The sequence below is a fragment of the Dermacentor albipictus genome, chromosome 2, assembly GCF_038994185.2.
Source record: "Dermacentor albipictus isolate Rhodes 1998 colony chromosome 2, USDA_Dalb.pri_finalv2, whole genome shotgun sequence".
In the NCBI taxonomy this organism is placed as follows: Eukaryota; Metazoa; Arthropoda; class Arachnida; order Ixodida; family Ixodidae; genus Dermacentor; species Dermacentor albipictus.
This window is the reverse complement of record NC_091822.1, coordinates 43,793,094-43,808,200: the sequence shown is the minus strand read 5'-3', so window position 1 is coordinate 43,808,200 and position 15,107 is coordinate 43,793,094. Positions and strand designations below refer to the sequence as shown.

Genomic DNA, 15,107 nt, shown 5'->3' with positions numbered 1-15,107 from the left:
GTCTGCTCTGTAATATGTCTTCAGTTTTGTTTCCCACACACACAAAAAAAGAAAAGTTGCAAAAGTGGCACGGTGGTTAGTGCGCTTGGCTATGAAGTGGCAGCAGTGGCAGTGGGGCAGATGATCAAATCCTAATTGTGGCCGCTTTTTTTTAAAAATGAAGACTACTTAATTTGTATTCCGTTTTTCTGCCATCACTCTATGATGATAGCAGGGTTGCACAGTGAGCCAAGTAATACTCTAGCATTAAGCATTTTTCGCAAGACCTCTAATTGCAAGCATAGCTTTGTGCGAGGGGCTCTTGTAACTTTGATTCATACACATAAATTTTAGGCCCCCTTAGAATTAAGAAGGCACTGGTTAACCAGAGTTTGAACTAAAAATTTTTCCAGACCTTGAATATGTCCACCCCATGGCCAGGTTATTTTCCTGGTCATGCTGCGTTCTGTTGAGTGTGCTACTGTGTGTTCAAAATAAGATACCTCACACACGAGTGCTAACAGTAAAAAAAAGGGAGAGAGGCGGGAGTTTATTGAAGCACGCAAGCCAGTCTGCTGTCGAGATAAGCTGGCGGGACAAAACAATCTTGATCCGCCGTCCTCATTGTGGCCGAGCGCCAGCTCGTTATCACATCGACAGGCAGCGCAGGCTGGTGGCGCCAGGCACGTGTGTCCCTTATTGTGTTGGTGGCCGGGCTGTAGCTCGCCTAAGCCCTGCGAGTCTTTCCTGTATCATTGCAGGGGCCATCCGCTCTTTTGGGGCTGGGACGGCACACACCAGGGTTCTTTCCCCAACGAAGGGCTGCTCACTGAGGTCCACCCTGGTCTTGGCACTCTTTGCTCAACGTCGACGCTGTGTGGAAGCACCGAGGTAGAGGGAGAAAAACAACAAAGCCCTGCAGCGAGAGAGATAGGAAGAAACGTGCAGGACTTGTGAGAAATGTCAATGATGAAAACTAAGCACCAAAGCCTTGCAAGGAGAAAACTGTACAGAAACCATCGGCAGTAATTGTCAGTATAAGCAAACAGCCAAACCCTTCTAGTACTAAGCTATTCACTTTATTCAAAGAATGATGCTCTTGAAGGCATGTATTTGTTGGAGTGAGAATATTTAGGTAGTGTTCGTTGTTTATTTGTATAATTCAGGAGAGAATAGAGCCAAAGCCGTTAACATTTGTAGCAGTAGTATCGGTGGCTCTACAGTCGAACCAATCTACAACAAACTTGACAGTTCCTTGAAAAGTGGTTGTTGTATCAGTAGTTCATTTTATGTAAACTCGCCCTTCAAGCTGGCATCAGCAGTTACGATTCGACACCACTCTTGTCAAAAATCTACCTTTCAGTACCTAATTTCTGTGCTTGGCACTTTCCCACATTTAACTGAAAGTTTTTGTTAAAAACATTCTCTAAAGCACAAGATGCGTTGGTGTAGGTCTTTCAACATGGCATTCAGCTAGTTCTGATCAACTGCTATTTTGAAACTACAAGCACAATCGCCGTCATTGTTTCTGTGACAGCTTGTGACATACCAGCTTGGACAATTTCACAACATAACCGTTTATGGTGCAGAACCAGCTATAACATGGCCTCTTCTGACTCCTGTTTATCGGCCCATAGAACTCCATGCACACGCATACCACTTGCAGAAGAATTGCACAAGACATACTAGTGGGTTCCGTAGGAGAATCCCCCAGACAAGCGCAGTAGCGAGCATGCTTCTCAATGAGGTCCGCCGACCGATAAGAGGGTGGATTCAGAACAAATGAAAAAATAAATAAATAAATAAATAAAAATAAAGAATTACAAACCCTTCAGCTACCAAAAAATGGGGGCAAGCGAAGCTTGTCCTGCATGCACCTGACCTTCGTCAGGGTTAAATAACCCATAGGTAACAGTGCCCGATTGCTTTGGCCTCCCTCTCCTTCAGCTCGGGATCTTCTCGTTGCTGTCCGACTGTTTGGGCTCGGGCGGCTCTAAATGCATGTTTATAGTTAGACGTTATCGTCATGTGGGCGAGCGTCGTTAGACGCTGGGTGCGCCCATTAGACTCACCCTGCGTCTAACAACGCTTGCCTGCGCACCGGAGCATGTTGGCCACGTCTGGTTAAGTTGGCGGCACCAGCACGTCGAACCATCGGTCAAACTATAGACGCTGTTGTTCTCGCCAACGTGACGTAACGTGTGTGCGCGCTCACATTATGTCTGGATATATTTAGGCCTTAAAAGCTGGATCGGCGCGCCGACAGCGAGCCCTCTCCTGGGCAAGTTCTCGCCACCGCTCATCGAATGCTGTCAGTTCCTCAGGGGAGCGCACAACGCATGGCCGTCCCATCCGTTCTGCGAGAATGAATTGAATGGAAACAAAACCAGTGCAGCACGCACGAAACCCTTTCCTGCCCTTTTTCTCCCCAGCGGAAGTGAAACGGCTCCGATTGGTTGCAGAATCCTTGCTAATGACATATGCTCCGGCACCGGCACAGCTGCCAGCTCATCAAGCTGTTGTGTGAGCAGACCGAAAACGAAACTTGTGAGTCAATACAAGCTTTATTTGAAAAGCGGTGGCAGTGCGATGCGGATGTGGGGTAGTTGCCCATTTGATGGAGAAGCCTTTGCTCGGGTGCTTATCAGCTGAGCGCTCTGCACTGAATGTGGCTTCAGTTTCTGTGCATCCATTGCGATGCGTGTTGTGAAGCGCAGATATCACATGTTCACACCCTGACTGCTGTCAGTTTACGTGGCGTTCTGCAAATCTAGTTTGCAGCGGGGTCTGGACCTATTAGGCTTTATGTGCCCTTGTGAGCTTCCCATTCCTACCCGTGCACGAACATACAAACTTGGCAGGCATTCACAGTAACTGGCACGGCTGCTTGCCCGAGAAACCAAACTCCACTTTGCACATGCTTCCATCAGTTCAGCCCATGTGCGTGACTACATACCTAATCTACACGTAATCGTCTAAGGGTACAAACATATCAAGGGCAAGCTTCCTGTGATGGTATGCCCCTTGACACTGCCGCTAGCTGTGCCTAACCAGCGCACCTTGTCTTGAGTCGGCGACCTCAATTATGGTTTGGGGCCTAGTCAATGAAATGCATTACAATGACTTTACGGCACTTGAAAAGCAGAGAAACCATCTCAGTAGTGAAAGTGATGGCACGGGCAACACTTGAGTGGCGCCAACTTGGTCTGCCATCGCCGTGTTTTCGACACCGCATATACCGTGATCAGTCCAAGACACTGTACCGAATCTGAAATTTCTGTCCCTGTTTCTTTTTAAAATTATTATTACTTTGTCTGCTTCATGCGACGACCACAGGTGCTTGGACATAATCTTTTAATGCTCTTGAAAAGATGGAAAACTCCCGGTCGCATGCTTCCGATTTTTGGATACATGTAGCAGCTTGTCTACATGTTTTGCACTTGTGCAGCCTTTGAAAACTGTTGTTTTGGTTATACTCTGGCACAGCCATAGTGCAGACATTCACGATTCCAGCGTCTTATGCTATGAGCAGTCTATGGTGTAGTATCTTACTATCAGCAGGACACGAATGGATTCTGCACATGATAACTAAGCATTCTAGTTGGTTGGAAGTGGAATTAAACTACTACGGCATGGCGACATTTTGCAAAGGTCTTACCATTACAGCTGCAGCATAAGCCACATGCGGGCCCAGAGCCACAAGGTTACGTTTTCTATGCCACTTCAGTTGAAAAAGTATGAACCGAAGTTCGGAAGATGGAACCACAGTGGCAGAACCTTGGTAGAGCACCATCGCGTACAACACCATCATGAATGAAGCATCAACAAACTGTGATCTCTTGATAACGGCTAACAGCATAGCAATCACCGACTCTACAACATTGCGTGGCAGTGGCGCATTGTGCCGTGTTCACGTTGCCTCGGGCTGCGCGAATACTGAAAACAATGGTAAGGTAACAATGCTTCAGCGGCTGTTGGTCCAAATTGTCCAAAGTGGATTAGCTCACATGGTGCTGCATGGAGATCTGTGTGAACAGTGCCACTGCCGTGATCTCAGAGCTGGCAACAGCGTACATCCTAGTGCCATCTCTGAGGCCACCGTACGCTGTACTGCTTTGCCCTGAACACGACGGAGACATGCCTTGAAAGCATGGTGCCCTAGCATGGTGGAAAAAGTGAGTGACTTCCCTCCTATCTTCATTGCGGTTGGATTGGAGCCGGGAGTGCACTTCCATGCAACCAGTTCGATTGTGCTTTTATACTTTGCAAGTTGCTGGTCGTCCTCCTATTAGCGTGAGCATGTTTGATTTGTTTGTTGTGAGCGCACAGCGCGTTGAAAAATGTTCTTTATATCTCGATGCAGGTTTAGTAGGCAGGATCACAAAATCACAAATGCAGTGAAATGTCGTTGTAACCGATAAATCGTTATGTCTGGGATCGTTATAGTAAGTGGGCTCAACTGTACACATAAGCCAATTCGCCATGTTTGTGTTGTATGGTTCTCGCCGGTGACTATTGGTGAATTCCAATGGCACATTCAGAGTGGCTGACGAACTCTGCACCGGAGCACTCCGCTACAGCGGAGGGCAACAGAATGACACACAGGCGCTCAGTGCAGTTGGCACGGCGTGCTATTGCACATCCGCTTCCGAAAGCGCCCAGCATTCCCCTCGTTTTCAGCACTTTCGGCTTGAACTTGCACGCGCAGTGTGTTTAGAAGTTTCGTGTTTTTTTTTTAGCCTCCTGCATTCTAATGGAATCCAGGAGGCTGTAAGTCTTAACGCATGTAAGTCTGCTTCTCTTGTCCACTGTGGTTGTGTGCAGGAAACATCGGAAACGCAGCAAAGCCCGCGATCGATTCGGTGGCCACACACCGAGACAGCTTGAAGTGCCTTCAAAACTGAATTTTACCAACAAAAGCACAGGCTGTTGAAATGCCAAATTCTGAGAAGGAGCCCTTGCTACCTCTTTATCTGAATACTGGCGGACGTCATCATGGACAAAATGTACAGCTTTCAGTCTCTTGCCCGGCAGCCGAAACTTGTCAAAAGCTTGCTTGAATACACTATTGGGGGTGATGACTTACGGAGTCGCCACCTGTCCGAAGCGCCTCCCTTGCATAGTACGAGGGATCACGCAGCGCACTCCTGATAGGTTTGGCTTACGGCGCTCAATAAAAAGCACTACGTGGCAGCCCTCTTGGACATTTATGTAAGCATTCTGAAAACGAGGGAAGTTTTTGACTGTCGATATAATAATCTTCGGCAAACTGAAAGCACACAACCGTTTATAGATGCTATCTCTACTGAATACGTACAGTGGTCACCATTGTGCACAGTTGCTGTGATGGGGTCTCCCAAACTGGCTTCTTGCGTGAAAGGTAGGCAAACGCTGAGAGTAAACTATGTTAAATATGTTCTTATAGTGGGTTGTCTGTATAACCAAATGGAGCATAACAGAATGAAGCCTCAATGCGGCGATCGCACGGGTTTGCAGAGACCGACTGCCAATTTGCATGCATGTTCGTGCACAATGTTTTCCTTTTGCTGTGAGCGAGTTTTCGCACCGTGCAGTGAGCTTTAGGCCACAGCACATGAGCATTTGACAGTACACTAGCAATAATTGTTGCGTGGACGCTTATCAGAACTATTCAAAAATAATTTCGTTATAGAGACTTAGATGCCTATGGTGACTGTGATGTGCCACCACGACGATTCAATCTTTCTTTTGTCTTCTAAATTCTTGGACATTTCAATATTATTTCTGAAGTTGCGTTGCACTGTATGTTTATCAGTTTTCTCAGCATGTGATTTCCCTCTGCTTCTTTTTCGTAATGCAGTGCATTAATTCATAACACAAACATGACCATATGCCATGCCTTTTTTTAATGTGCATCTTACTGCTCCATTTCCGTTCCAGTGAACTTGCCAGTATCTAGCATCAGCAAGTTCATAGACCAAACAGTCATGACATTAGCCAGGAGTGGGCGTGGGTGAGCGTCTCAGTACGCGTCTTTTGCTACTCACCGAACATCGCAGTCCCGGTGCTGTAGCAGAAACCTTCCTCGCTGCATACCAGAGTTGCAGCCGATGGCTGTCTGCCGGTTCTAAATTTTGTGAGCCAAGCTTCATGCAGCTTCTTGTCCTGCGGCTACGTGTGAATAAGGCTGACATCGGGCTCCGTTGCGTACGTCCGGCACTGCAGCACCAAGCAGTAGCCTACCATGCTGCACGCCTCCAAAGGCAGCCACTACCTATTATAGTACTTTCATATGTTGTCGAGCAGACACCCAAGGCGGCAAAGCCTCAGCACTTAATCAGAACCGCAGCACAGCTGGGACTTTAAGCTTTCGTTTTCAGCACACTTCGGCGTTTCCGAAGCAGCAGACGCGGCCACTGTGCCCACATGATCCCTCATGCCACGTCACGCCGACAGTGGCGCCAGTTTTTCCAGTGGTGGAGCTCGCCCCCAATAGCTTCTGAAGCTTCGTCGCTTGAATCCCTGCTGGTTGATTCGGAACTTGAGCTAGATGAATCATCGCTCTCCGCAAGCAGTGAAAGTGGAAGTTGATGATGCGAAGCACCACTCATTGCTTCGAGATTGCTATTCGTGTTCATAAGTGCACGTGCCATTGCGCTACGTTGGCTGTGGGTAGGCTGGCATCAAGCAACTTCCAGTCTACTTTGTCAATTTTTACAGAGTAGAGAGCACTGCTCCATGGAGTGTATTTAGCGGCAGAGCTGCTCCCAACCTGCCAATGAAAGATACTGGGCCTACGTAAGCAGGATCTCAATCTCCTCAGGAGCAGAAATTACTGAAAGTGCACTGAATCCACCACTGGAATTAACCATATGGTGAATTAACCCGAGCTAACGACGTTTTACTCTATAAGCTAAACAGTTTTGCGGAAGTCCGCAAAGTGGAGGAAGTATGAGAGGACAAAACTGCCATCTACCGAAGAGTCGCATGTACTCTTGTACTCACGGCATGTACATGTACTCACGACACTCTTGGGTGGGTGACAATTTTTATGTTTCATAATGTCCACTTACAAACACATAAACTTAATGAATATGTGGCCCTGCAACCTTGGGCCTAAATAAGCAGGTTACGTAACTGATGGATTACATGCACAACCATGTTCTGATCTTAAAGCAGTAACATAAACCTGGCGCAGCACGTACAGCCAAAAGAAATGTAAGAGAAGGGATGCCTTACTACTTGCATAATGTGACAAAGTGTGACCTATCCGACGTCCTGCGAGGTGGCATCGGGACACAGCGTGATGCTGCAGATGTCCTTGACTATCATTTCGGCAACCTGCCATGCCATGTCTTCTTCAGTCTGCACAGCAACAACGGACACAGTGCAAAATGGTGTTCACTTCCAAAACACCTGCTCCACTTCAAAGTGCTGTAAGAGCATCAAGTTATGACATGCCTGCAAATCTGATCAATTCAAATGTCTGCAAGCAAGAAAAACGTAACTCTGAAAAGAAACATCCACTGAAAAGAAAAGGAAGAAAAACACTATTCATAACAATTTCATGTCCCAAACCTACAGTTTGCCCATGTGGAGGGCTATGGATGAATTTTTACCACTTAAAATTCTTGAACATGTAATCAGAGTTCGGCGTATGAATGTTGTTAGACACTTCCACTGAGCCACTGTTGCGGGTAGGGGCACATTAATTCAGGAATGGTGACGTAGTCAAGAACTTGACGGAATACCAAGAGGTAAAAAATCATATTTAGGAATGGTGCACATCTACCGAATCTATTCGAATCTCAGCCAATGGTCTTTTTCGAATAATCAAATACCAAACACTGTGTTGCACCGGCATGTGGCACGGCGTTATCATAATGGCACCAAACAGGCGATGCCACTGTACTGTCACTTTCAAACCAAAAGTTGCGGCGGCTGCAGAGGCATCGTCAAGCTATCAAGGCGCACGAGACTTCAGCATCGATGAGAAATAATGCCATTGTTGGAGGGGGCAACGGGAGATACTTCTTGCATGTGCTGGCCGCAAAGAGGAGATGACAGCGATAAGGAAGATAGTGATGTAGAATGAGCTCGGCATGTTCACATTCAATAAATGTGGTTTTCATTTTGTTAACACTGTCCTTGATTTTTTGTTCGGCGTGCATTCAAGGTAAGTTCATTTTTTCTTTTTTCTTCTGACTTTAGGGGGTCGGCTTAGAATCGGGGGCCTGATTAGATTTGAGTAAGCACGGCAAGCTATTCAACTTTCATATCCACATATTTTTGGCAACAGTCAACTCTGGCAGTCATCTCAAACACCAGGGAAACGACGTAGCCAAATGCCACCCACTTACAAATGCCACCGCACACAGCATACCTAAAAATATCGGTCACAAGATGCACTGGGACAACAGCATGCATATTGCACCGACAGAGAAGAAAGAACTTGACAACAAGGCTTTAACTTGAGGCATTAGTCACTCAAACCACACACACAAAATAATACTCATTTCCTGAACTCGCTTACCATCACAGCAGCACTTTCTCATAGTGAAGACCGCCATCTTGTTTTTGCTTGATTGCTCCTCAAATAAACATGCTCACCCACCATGAGGGAGTGGGGAAGAAGCCTCAAGGCTAGTGCTTAACCGGCTTTCCATTTCGAAGATCTTGTAATATAAAATTTCATTTTGACCATGGTCAGTGAGATGATGAAAGAATGCAGAATTCATAACAGATACTTTTTTTCTCCACAATTTTCACACATGTGTGAGAGCAAATACTTTGTGGTTTCAGTTACACTAAGTGCAATTTTCAGAGATGACAAGAATGGAACCCCCAATTATTGACCTTCTGTATAAAGGCAAGTCAGCAATGACCAACTCTAATTGTAACTAACACAAAATTTGAGGCATAATGATAGTTACTGCTGGCCTGAATCCATTATCAGTGCCAGACAACAAAAATGTGTGATAATAAATGATAAGCTGTTTTGAGGAACTAAATTACAGAATACTCAATTTTTACTAAATTTCGTGAAAGTGCTGCAGTTGCTAAGTTGAAATCTGTCAGTGCAGAAGGCACATCCATTTACTAGCTATCACAAGATCAGCATTAAAGGGACACTAAAGGTTACCAAAAACTCAAGTTAAAGTGGTAGAGCAAGGTTCTAGAACGTCTAAGGCGTCAATTTAATCGCGAACAGAGCTTTAGTAACCGAGAAATTGAGGTAAATGCATGACACGATTTGAGACCCCCCAGCGACATTCCGGTACTAGCCCGATGACGAAAGGACTCCTCATAATTTGTGTTACTAATACTCAACTACTCGTATTAAAAATATCATTTCATTTGATTATAAGACGGAAAAAAATGCTACTTGTCTACGTCTATTCGATTTTAAGAAAAAATAACATTTTGACGTTACCCTTCAGTAATATGGGTGTTCGAAAGGTTTCGTTTTCGCTCGACTCTGCGCGCTGGACTCTGCGCCGCGCACGCTTTGGAGCTTCAGTACTTCCGTTATCGCGTCGTGCTGTGAGGGTTATGCTGGCTCGCGAAACTTTCATTTGGAACAAGCAGCGAGAATGCCACGTCCATGTGATGTCGTGGGAAGCCCTCGTTGCTTTCCCGCTCCGGAGAGCCGGTGTCGAGGCCGCCGTCGTAGTACGCAACGACGCCGGCAGTGCAAGCCCTCAGCAGCAGGTCGCGCTCGTCGGTGCTCAAATCGCTGAAGTTGAGCCCACCATCGCGAGCCAATCTGTCGCTGTCAGGGTCCATTGCGACGAGCGTCGAAGTTTGCGTCATAGAATGAAGTACCAGCTTATGGGCGTCTTGCGCTGGAGTTTGAGGTATAGTAGCGGCGCCTGGTGGCGGTGCGGGAAACGACATCTGGGTCATGCCAGCTTGGGTCGTATTGAGCCCTGGCTGTGGCGAAGCACGTTTCTAGGCCGAGTTTTGCGTCGATTCGCACTTTTTTGTGCCCTGTTGCGAGTGCGAAAAGGCTCACAGACCACGCCGACCACGCTGCGAGCTCGCTGCAGCCTATAGTTTAACGAAAACGGACTCTCCGTGTGCCGTGGGACGTAATGTGGGACGTAATTCGTTTCTCCTTCCGCTAGCCACCATACTCCCACTTTCACTCTGCTGTCGGCTCTGTCTTGGCTCTGTTTCTGGCCGCGCGTTTGCGTTTTGTGCAGAAAAGCCGTAGCGCCGTCTGCGGACGCCGTTCTACTCACCGATGGCGCAACGTCACAATGAGACCATGATGTCAGTACTCCTCGATCGGAGGGCGGGCGATTTGAACTGCGCTAGAGGTACGCGGACGCTTCAGAACGAATTTTCTCTTAAAATAAGTCTCTCCTTGGCACGAAACAAGCGTTTCGAGGTTTCTGTGATGGTATTTTAATAGTTCACGTTGACTTCATAGTAACCTTTAGTGTCCCTTTAATTACAAGATATCCTTTCACGAACTTGGGATGAAATTCACTAGCATTCTCCATATATCACTTTGCGTGCCACCAAAACATGCCCAAGAGATTGTGTGTTCACTTACCTTGTCTGCTTCCCAGTTGACTAGCTTTCTGAATGCTTTGGTGAGGTTAGAACCTAGACCAGAAAGAAGAAAACTTGAGAGACTGCTTAACATTGATAATACTGGCCTATGCCATTTTGAAGCAACTTTATGAAAGCAATTGCAAACTACATTATATGGAGTTTTTACAGTGGCCAATGCATGTGAAAGCAGTAAGTGGTCACTGGTCCATAAAATCAATCCAAACACTAAGAATGACCCCCCCGCCCCTTCCCCTTCATTGCAGTCCTTTCTGTGAACTGCAATGGAGCGGTGGTATCCTAGGATGTGCTTAAAAAGCATAGAGGCATTTGGACATGCTACGTGCAAAATTTAAAAAATTTTTAAGAACCTTCAGCAAGGCCTGACCGATAGAGCAAGGACTGACCAGCGGCGGATGTAAACTTTTTGGTGCTAAGTCGACCAAAATCTTAGCATCGGCCGTGCACCATTCTTACTCAGTGAAATGGCAATGCCAAGAAAAGTGGGGGATATGCGATAAATTGAATGGCAGAAAAATTGTTCACGGCTGCCTTGTCTATGCCAATGTGGGTGTTATGTTAGAGAAATCGAACGAGACACCATACAGTGTCCCAAACTTTAGTCACCATTTTATAGTGGTCATACAGAAGAGGAAGTGCAACGTCCGGCACGGTGCCAGCGTGGTAGCTCACTGCCGCCTGAAATGCAAAGCTGTCTCGTTGCCTAAGCAACCTGCATGTGTTGAGGTGTGGAAGTACTGAATATGGACAACAGCCCATGGAAGAAACATCAGTAAAATCCAGTCTAAATTGGAGAGGCTTGACTCGGTCCACCACAGAGCTAATGCAGCTGCTAGTTAATGCCATGCCACTTTCGGTGGCGCGGTAAAATGGCCCTTGAGGACTTAGTTTTGTTTTTGAAAGTTCGAGCAACCCTGTTGGTGCAGAATGGGCACAGATTTTTCATATTGTGCTGAAATGTAGCAGGCTGTAGCAGCGTTTGCCTCTCAGCATAGTTTGGCACAATTGGCACAGCAGTAGCATCCCTGCGCTTGCCCCATCGAGTGTTCTACATTTTCAACGTGAACAGAGAAAATGCAATTGAATAACAGTTGTGATGAGTGACAAGTTGGAGCAGGGCACAAGTTCACTAATCAAGTTATAACAGTAGACGTCCGCTAATTCGATTTCGGTTAACTCAACTTTTCGGTAAGTTCACCCTGGCGGATGTCTATACAGTTCTCTGGGCCAAAACATTTATTGTTTCGATCCTGAAAGTGGACCTTGCGAGATTTTTCGAACATGGCTGTTAACATCCACACCCCTGGACTTCAATCGTGAGCACAACGACTGCAGAGTCTCTTTTACGCAGCACATAGGGGACAATGAATGAACCAGACACATTATCGTCTGCCAAAAACGCTGACTTGCAGCATGCCTTCAGCAGATTTCAATGTGTGAATGGCAGCTCACAATGCATGATCACCATATTTGCTCGATTCTAATGCGTGCCTTCTATTTTCCGATTTGGCTGAAAATGGCCCGCACGTTATAATCACATATGAAACCAAGTTAACATGACACTGTTAAGCCAGCAGCATCGTTATTGTCATCACAATATGGGAGCAGACCAAGTGTTTTGCCTAGGATGGCAACGACAATGCGGCACTTTCAGGCTTTGACTTTAAGAGCTCCTTAAAGAGATATATTATTTTAAATGATAAGGTGACAATGTTGCATCAGCTGTTTTTTCAGTGTTGCTGAGAACTGCATGCATTGTAGGCATTGCAAAGAGGTTAGTCTAGGTGTGGGCGACCATTTTGTTTGTGACGGATGGAGTGATTCGAGAAGTGCAGAAGATTAAAAAAAAAATTTAATTATGGGCTTTTACATGCCAAGACCACTTCTTGATTATGAGGCACGCTGAAGTGGGGGACTCCGGAAATTCACACCACCTGGGGTTCTTTAACGGGCACCTAAATCTAAGTACATGGGCCTTTTTGCATTTCACCCCCATTTAAATGCGGCCGCTGTGGTCGGGATTCGATCGCGTAATTTCGCACTTAGCAGCCCAACACCATAGCCACTAATAACAATGGCGGATAGTGCAGAATATCAAATGCAATGTATTGCAAGGGAGGCAGCCATGTTCTAGTCTATAGACAATGTAAAACGTCAGATTGACCAACAAAAGATTAGGCGCAAAATAAATTTCCATTCTGTGAAGGTAAACATAACAGCTTTCATCTTATTTCTGACTGCCAGAATCGAAAGAATCTTACATGTTTCTTGTGCTCACGTGTTGTATAATTGTTTGTGTCACATTTGGTTGAACATTGTTTTCTACCATGAACCTATAATAACTAGGTGCCAATTATATTCGGGCTGCAAAAGAAGTGGGTAAATATTGTTATGTGTGAAAAGAAGCAGACAAGAATTTACACGGTATTTACACTGGAGCCAGACTGCACAGCAGACACTCGCTCACGCCAGAAGTCCAGACACTTCATCGTCTTTCTCGCGGCATCTCATCTCCTGAGCATCTGTTGAGGGTATTGTAATACTAATCCCCCTAGCAGCAAGAGCGCGGTCCCAGTGCTGCCAAATATCTAAGGCGCATGGAGAATTGTAAGCCTCGAGCCTGGCGACGTGGACGATGTCACTGGTTGTCACAGCGGAGGATGCAGTGGGTGTGGCTAGAACGATTTCATAGGTGACATTGGTCACTTGGCCATGCACACACTATGAACCTCTGTAACAAGAGAGTAGTTTTTCACAAAGGCCAACTTTATGAGATGGTGACCAAAGCAACACGAAGGTGCCAGGCGAAAAATGTACGTCACGGTGACGGAGGTCATGGCGGCACTTTTGTTTGTCTTGAGACACTTGCAGACGTGCATATGCAAGTTCACGAGCATGGTCAGCACGGGCGATAGCATCACGGGCATAATCGATAATTGAAGCTGTCGTGCACAGCAGCACAGTGCCTATTGCTAACGTCAGTTCTCAGTCATACCAGAGGTAAAACGGGGAAAAGCCAACAGTTTCGAGACGGCAAGAGTTGTAAACAAAAGTACCGTAAAAACAGGACTATAGGTCGGACCAGAATATAGGTCGATCCCCCAACTAACGAATTCACAAAATTAAAAAAAAGAAAGTATTTTTCAATGGCAAAAGTACCGAAAGACATGACACCCTTACCGTGAAACAAATGCGACTCAGGGGGTTGCACAATGGTGACAGTATTTATTTAAATGCTGCTCGCATGTGCACCTGGCCAAGTTTTTAGCGGTATCGCGCGACCATCGACCCACGTGCTTGTCAGCACCTTATTAACGGCGCTGAGCAGCGAAACAAACGAGATACGCGCATGTGTACACATGCCCTTACTTTCGCTATTTCGCCGCTCCGTGCCGTGATGATAAGGTGCTGACAAACACGCGGGTCGATGGTCGCGCGATACTGTTAAAAATTCGTCGGGTGTACAGTACACAGAAGGGCACGAAGTGCGCAAGTGCTACTCCGAATCAGAGCAACGCCTTTGATCAGAGTCGGATGACGAGTGCTTCTTGCTGCCCAGTCCATAGGCGTGTGCGATCTCAACCGCTTTCAAACGGATGCATTCGGCAGTCACAGGCAGCGATCTTGCACGCAGCTCTCGGACAGACTCCGCAACCTTGCCTTCCAGTTCTGCAGTCCGCTGCGATCCGGCACGAAATGACGTTTTCTTTTGGTTGCTGCAAGTTGTAATACGTTGCTTTTGCCTCCGCCACTACCGAATGCTCTTTTCGGATACTCCAAGTTCGCGCTGTGCCGCCAGGTTGCCGTGGGCTCCCGCGTACTCAATCGCCTTTTTCTTGAAGGCGACGGTGAATTGACTTCGGCTTCCGCTCATTTTGAAACAAAATGAAAATGCAGCCTTTGATTAATATAACTTTGCGACATAGACGCCGCGCTGCTGCTGATGGCGATGGCGGCTGTTTACTTCATCTGCCCATTGTTGCGAGACTTCTGTAGTTTTTCCGCCAATGTCCGGTATATAAGTCGAGGGTTGACTTTCGCAATGGTTTTTTGAAAAAAAGTTCGACCTATATTCCAGTTTTTACAGTAATTAAGGTAGAGCAATGTTCCAATTATGGTGGTCAGCTGAAACGTATTTTAATAACATGTCTGTAAGGGTTCAGTTCAAATGCTCAGTGAGGCTGTTTGTTTGTGGATGGTAAGAGGTGGCAATTTTATGCTGTACAGAGCAGACATACATGATGTCGTCAATGACTTTGGACAAAAACGTATGGCCACAGTCTGTGAGCATCTGCCATGGAGCACCATGTATCAAAATGATATCATGGAGGAGGAAGTATGCAACATCAGTTGTGCACCTGGTCGGAAGTGTGCATGTTATAGCGTAGTGGGTCGCATAGTCAGCAGCAAAGGCAATCCACCTGTTTCCTGATGAAGATTCCGGAAAGGGACAGAGAAGGTGCAAGCCGACGCGATGGAAGGGCTTGGCTGGGATGTCAAGTGGCCGCAGGCAACCAGCGGAGAGCTGGGATGGCTTCTTGCATCATTAGCATAGGTCACAAGTGGCA

At 46.5% G+C, this 15,107-nt stretch overlaps 1 protein-coding gene across 2 annotated transcripts in view; it reads right to left on the bottom strand.

Annotated features, from left to right (window-relative positions):
• Positions 1 to 497: 497 nt before the first annotated feature.
• pkaap (A-kinase anchoring protein pkaap) overlaps positions 498 to 15,107 on the bottom strand; it is a 74,208-nt gene continuing 59,598 nt past the window's right edge. Inside the window, exons 12-14 of one of the 2 annotated variants that reach the window (XM_065445341.2) lie at positions 10,520 to 10,572; positions 7,205 to 7,323; positions 498 to 895 (exon numbers count right to left, since the gene is read on the bottom strand). In XM_065445341.2, coding sequence (XP_065301413.1) covers positions 7,225 to 7,323; positions 10,520 to 10,572 — 152 coding nt within the window. In that variant the 3' untranslated portion in view covers positions 498 to 895; positions 7,205 to 7,224. Of the gene's footprint in view, positions 896 to 7,197; positions 7,324 to 10,519; positions 10,573 to 15,107 lie in introns of both variants that reach the window. The other variant, XM_065445340.2, reaches the window with a different exon arrangement.